At 38.8% G+C, this 6,620-nt stretch overlaps 1 protein-coding gene across 2 annotated transcripts; it reads left to right on the top strand.

Moving 5' to 3' along the window:
- The first annotated feature begins 828 nt into the window (after nucleotides 1-828).
- On the top strand, nucleotides 829-4,908 carry LOC126394166 (zinc finger protein 260-like). 2 transcript variants are annotated; one of them, XM_050050829.1, is made up of 2 exons: nucleotides 829-1,109; nucleotides 1,246-4,908. In XM_050050829.1, exons 1-2 carry the CDS (start codon nucleotides 941-943, stop codon nucleotides 3,150-3,152), a joined length of 2,076 nt encoding a protein of 691 aa, XP_049906786.1. In that variant the 5' UTR covers nucleotides 829-940; the 3' UTR covers nucleotides 3,153-4,908. The 2 variants fall into 2 exon arrangements, with proteins under 2 accessions (XP_049906786.1, XP_049906785.1); XM_050050828.1 differs by having other exon boundaries at nucleotides 829-1,127.
- Nucleotides 4,909-6,620: the final 1,712 nt, after the last annotated feature.

Raw genomic sequence — 6,620 nt, 5'->3', positions numbered from 1 at the left:
GTAGCCTAGTTGGGATGGGGTCTAAGAGACACGTTGATGATTTAGATGAAGAAATCACTGCGGTCAATTCTTGAAGAGAAATTGGGAGAAGCAATCTAAATATATATTAGGGAGCATGTGTGTGTATTTCAGGCCTGTGTGTATGTATATGACAACAGAGTGAAAAAATACACTGAATTTCCCCTCAGGGATTAATAAAGTATATCTTAGAACTTAACAAAAGATAAGTGTTGGCCTTTCTCAATTCTTCGTGTATTGAATTATGGTCCTTGTTTTGTTCTTGATGTTTCTGCTCCTGTTTGTTACATTTTGTACGCCTGGTGCTTTAATTTATTAATTTATTAATTTACCTTTTACAGTTCTTATGTATTTATATATAAATCTCCCCTAGTCTGTTTTATTTATTTGTTTATTTATTTGTTTAGTCTTTTCCCTCGTCATCATCGAGGTGGACTATTATTGTGCTCTGTATATTTATAGTAGGAACATCCTCTATGAGATATTATATGTTTTTTGTATATTCTTAAAATTTTCCAGAATAAAAAGAAAGAAGAAAAACAAACAAAGAAAGAATAGAAAAATAGAGAAAGCAATGAAAGAAAGGAATTAGAAAAAGAAAGATAAACTAAGAAAGAAAGGAAAGAAATAAGAAAAAGAAAGAAAAGAAAAATAGAGAAAGAAAAGAAAGAAAGAAATTAGAAAAAAGAGACAGACACGAAATAAGAAAGAAAGAAAGAAAAGAAAGACAGAGAGAAAGAAACCAGAGAGATGTGCAACCCAGAGTGAAAGCGGAACGAAAGTCTGGCTCACCTCGACTGCCGGAACTTCACAGTGTGACACCAGCGGTAAACAATAAAGGTGCGATTAGCGTTTAGCTTTAAAGAGATGTGGAATTAGCTTAAAGACGGTGTTGTAGTTTTTAATTAGTAATAAAGCAACAATGTCTTCAGAGTATCTGAGAGAGTTTGTTAATGAGAGACTAACTGCTGCTGCTCAAGAAATATTCGGAGTTTTTCAGAAAACCATCGTCGAGTATGAAGAAGAGCTCGACCGTCAGAGGAGGCTGTTGGATGTCGTTTGGAAACCTGAAATAAGGCTACACAGGATAGGTGTGCACAACTTTAAAGGTCTATAAAACTTACAGAGGAGTATGGCTTTGAATTATTAGTTGTATTTATTTGCTCAGATGTGTGTTTCTCTACCATCCCATTAGTATCCTAATAATTCTGTTGTGTGTCCCTCCAGAGCTCCCACAGCAACATGTCTGTAAGGAGGGGGAGGTTCTCTCTGAGCAGCAGCTCTGTATTCAGGAGAAGAACTCCAGTGTGGACCAAGAGGAGCCAGAGCCTCCACAGATTAAAGAGGAAGAGGAGGAACTCTGCACCAGTCAGGAGGGAGAGCAGCTTGTACTGAAGCAGGAGACTGATGCCTCCATGTTGACTCTTACTCATGAGGAAAGAGACCACAGTGAAGATCAGACTCTCAACTTCAGTCCTTATGACACTTTAAGTGCAGCAGAGGAGGAGTTTGAGGTCAACACACCAGTTATAAGCCCCGTGGTATCAGAAGCGTACACTTACCACCAGCTCCTCTCTCACAACTCTCCTGAAGCTGAGAGCCAAGATCAGAGAGGAGACAAACATGGAGACTGTGGATCAACTAGCAACGCAGAACCAAAACCAAAGAAAATAAATCACAAAAGCAAAAGTCACAATCACACTGTAAAAGACTCAAACGTGTCAAAGATACCTTGTATTACTCAAACCAGTAAGATAATTTTTCAATGTGACACTTGTTGGAAAATCTTTAAGTCTAAACAAGCTTTGCAGAGACACCAGATGATACACACAGGCGAGAAGCCGTACCTTTGCAACACCTGTGGGAAAAGATTCAGTCGATCATACGATTTAAGTTCTCATTTAAGAACCCACACGGGTGAGAAGCCATATTCTTGCAAAGTATGTGGAAAAGATTTCAGACGTAGTAGTGGCTTGACAGAACACATGAGAAAGCACCACAATGCAAAGCCAAAACCTGATGACACAAATAAGGAGTCTGTAGTGAACATGCCAGTTATAAGCTCTGTGGTATCAGAGGCTAACAGTGACCACCAGCTCCTCTCTCACAACTCTCCTGAAGCTGAGAGCCAAGATCAGAGAGGAGACAAACATGGAGACTCGGGAGCAACTAGAAATGCAGAACCAAACCCAGAGAGAGCGCATCAGGAAAGCAGAAGTCAAAGCAACAATGATAATAACTCCAATATGTCAGAGATTCCCGATGATGCAAACCCATTTGAGACAGTTTTCCAATGTGACGTTTGTGGAAAAACTTTCAATTTCAAGTCTCAATTGAAAACGCACCGGAGGAGCCACACAGGTGAGAAGCCGTATTGTTGCAACACATGTGGAAGAACCTTCGCATATATGTGTCACCTGAATGTGCACATGAGAAGACACACAGGCGAGAAGCCGTTTCCTTGCAAAACATGTGGAAGAACCTTCGGATATAAAGGTCACCTGAATGTGCACATGAGAAGACACACAGGCGAGAAGCCGTATACATGCAGAGTGTGTGGGAGAGCTTTCAGACACGGCGACGGCTTGACGGCCCACATGAGAAGAGCCCACACCGGTGAGAAGCCGTACCTTTGCAACACCTGTGGGAAAAGATTCTGTCAAGCAACAGAACTGAAAGCTCATACAAACGTCCACACTGATGAGAAGCCATTTTCTTGCAAAACATGCGGAAAAGGTTTCGGGCGTAACTTTGACTTGATGGTCCACATGAGAACACACACGGGTGAGAGGCCGTACTCTTGCACAACATGTGGAAAGGGTTTCATCCGTAAAAATGAGTTGATGTACCACGTGAGAATACACACAGGTGAGAAGCCGTACGTCTGCAGAACGTGTGGGAAAGATTTCGGGCGTAGTGGCGCCTTGTTGTCCCACATTAAAATTCACACAGGTGAGAAGCCGTTCACTTGTGAAGTGTGTGGAAAAGATTTCAGGCGTAAAAGTGACGTGACGGTCCACATGAGAATACACAAGAGGCCGAGTGTGAAGCCGTACCTCTGCAAGATCTGCGGGAGAAGATGCTTTAACGTGTCCGAGTTGGCAAAGCATGTAACGTCGCATGCAACCAAGTAGTCTTGAATATCATCCAAAATATGTGGGAGGCGGTTCAGTTTGATAGTCCAGCGACCTGTCCAGGGTGTACCCCGCCTCTCGTCCAGTGTCAGCTGGGATACTCTCCATCCTCCTGTGACTCCCAACAGGAGAAGTGGTTAAAGGCTTGTACAAAAACTCACAGAAGTGAACAGCCACTTAATTGGAAGGAGTTACTCAAACCATGTTCTTGAAAAACACCCGAGGATCAACATACACAAGAGAAACCACTGGGCGAAAACTCTCCTGACGACATATTCACCAACTGAATAAAATAAACCTTTGCAACAGCTCTACTTCTGAAAGTGAATGTATATTTTAATTCCATTTTGGAAGAGGTCACAATATATTGAAAGAAGTAAATTAACTCATCATAACAAACTCATATTTTTCCCTTTGTATTATTGTTAGCATTACCGTAAAACTTCAGTTTATAGCCCGGGTTATTATTTGCTTATTTGCTGACCTCAGCAGGCCTATATTTGGGACAGGCCTTTAACTCCTGTCACACAAAACTGTTGCTCATCAAAGATGGGATATACAGTATGAATATTAATTGTATAAATTTTAGGCTTTGAAGAACGTATCAGCTAACAACATGTAGCATCTCCATATTGACAAAAGTTCAAACATTTATATTTGTACGTGCAGTCGAAGCACCTAACTAACGTTAGCTCAAGTGGGTATCCAACCACCTGCTTTATACGTCCAGAGAACGTCTATAAAAATGAACTTGGCAACCAGACCTGGGGTCTCAATTATAAACACACACAAAACGAGGCCTGAAAGAAGCATACGCCACTTCCCGCGCAAAAGTTGTGATTCATAAAAACAGACTTAATGGGAGAAACGTTGAAATTGGGGACGTAGATGGTGAGGTGGAAGCCTGATTGTAGATATTGTCAGAGGCTTTTGTCCGTAGGGGAGACCGGGGTAAGATAAGCCATTTTTTATATTCAGGATCACTACATCAAGGCTATTATAGTTTTGTTGCTAACTAATATATGTGCATAAGATATTCCAGTTATACGTACATGTCTGTACTGAATTAAATAAGACGCTTCTTCAAATCCATGTGTATTTTTATTTATAATACACAATTCAACAGGTACAAATCTTTTTTTAAATTATAATTGCATATAACAACTTCAAAACATTTTAACATAGGCCTGAGAATGCCTTAAAGTGCGCTTAGCAAGAGAACCTTAACAGCTGTGTTTTTGGAAAGAAAACACTGAACTAAATCCGTAAACGTGAATCCTAGTTTGGTGTCCTTGCTGACAGGAGGGCCTCCTTCATCCTCTCTAAACTCCTCCCTCCATCTTACTCTCGTTCCATCCACCCCCCTCCCTCCTTCCATCCATACCCCACCTGTCCCTTTACTCAATATCCCACCTGTCCAGGTTGCAGGGGAATACAAACTGCTGGGACTCTGAGGTTTGGGGAGTTTTGCGATTACATCACTTCTTGGGAAGAATCCCTCATCTTTCTCCTTGAAAGTAAAGCTTGGTTTACCATATCCAGCTTTGCCTCTTCTCAGAAACTTACGGCTCAACTTACCCCATAGCTACCATATTGACTTTATTAGCCTCCACAGCTAAAATGGTGCACTTTCATGCTAGCTGTACTACCTCATTTTGTAGTTAATAGATACCACAATTGATGTATAAAACAAATGAAAAATGATCTATTTTGGTCTAAACACAATCCCCATGAAACTTATGAGAGACTAAATTCACTTTCAACTTATGAGAGACTAAATTCACTTTCATGAGTGAAAAATGCTTTTTTGGACATAAATCTCTAACCATTTAAACCATGTGGTTCTTACCTTCACAGACTCCATAAAATGATGCCTTCCTCCTAAATATTTGGTCACATGCTCAATTTTATTTACAGTTTCCTAGCAACAAGGGGTGGCTCAACTTACCCTTTGGCTCAACTTACCCCAGTCTCCCCTACGCACATCTAATTGAGACAGGCCTTTGTTTGTCAAAATGTGTAGCCACACCAGGCTAGTAAAACAGACAGGCTGTTAAATAGGAACAAGGCTTTTAATTGAAGTTTTACAGTTACTCATATTTCTGTTGGCAAAAGTATTTCTTTGAAATTATCTCCCAAATCTTTGAAAAATGTTCGTTACATGGTGAGTTCAGAGTTCTTAAAAAATGTTTGAACAGTTAAATAAGTAGTCTTTTTTTACAATATTTATAAACTACCTCGGTGATATTACAATTATTTTTGTATTCTTGGCTGCAACTTTTGATTTGATGTTTTTATGTTTTGTAATTTTAGGTGTTTTGAATATTGAAGTGACACCCAAACACTAATTGTAGATGATGTACCACAACACATCAGCCTGAGCAGCTGTAATGACCTGTGACTAAACACTAATGATCAGTGCTCAAAGAGACTCGGGAAGCAAACTGCTGTATTCTGATCCTATGTTATGTCGTCTAACAATAAATTGTCGTATCTGTACTAACCACCAACATGGAGTATGAGGAGTATTTTTACACTGTTGTTGCTGCTTTTGTTCACCTGTACAAAATGATTCCACCACTGCCAAATTTTGTTAATCTTAAAAGAGCTCAAAAGGACGTCAGTTAAATGTAGACGATACCTTAACAGCCCTGCAGAGTGAAGCGAGACAGATGTAAAATCAGAACTTAAAGTGTGTGTATTTTAGGAGAAATGGGATTTAGGGGTAATGAGCGTTTTTGAATTAAATACTGAAAAAGTATACGGGAAATTAAACATAGAAAAATCAAAAATAGCAGATGCCTGGACCGTCGAACAGCAAACCAGAAGCTTCAACCTGCCCCCTGACGTTTGATAGATGGTTACAGATTTATTTATCACACTGCAACTACGCTGTGGATACTGTTCCCTCATTTATATATTTAATTAAAGTTTTATTTAATCTGTGATTTATTTAGGTGACATTTACGCATCATGTGTTTAGTTATTTAGAAATGTTATTATATTTATTCATATATTCAGGCATTTAATTATACAATCATGTATTTATTTATTTGAGCATTTAATTATATAATTATTTATGTATTTACATATTTAGTTACTGCCCTTAAAACTCTCCAGAGCATGAGGAGAGCTGGTTAACGTCAGCTGTCAGCAGCTGGTGGCCTGAGCTAACAGCTAATGGAGGTTAGTTAAATTATTATTATTATTATTAAAGTGTTCAAATATAATCTTGTAAAATTTAGATTTGGCAAGATACTTGAAGTTTGTTTGCAGCAGAAACAAATAAAGTAATATAAAATAGATATTAATTAAAAAAGTATATTAAAATGGATTTTGAAGCAGTTATTTTTAAAAGCTATTTTTCATGTGAAAGAAGATTAAAGTGTTTTTTTATACATTTGTATGGTAGAATTTTTGCTTGTTCAAAGGTGGTGTAATGAAGGGCTGCTTGAATTTAAAACAGTT

This window comes from Epinephelus moara, chromosome 8 (assembly GCF_006386435.1).
Source record: "Epinephelus moara isolate mb chromosome 8, YSFRI_EMoa_1.0, whole genome shotgun sequence".
Taxonomy (NCBI): Eukaryota; Metazoa; Chordata; class Actinopteri; order Perciformes; family Serranidae; genus Epinephelus; species Epinephelus moara.
This window is presented reverse-complemented; position numbering and strand designations above follow the sequence as displayed.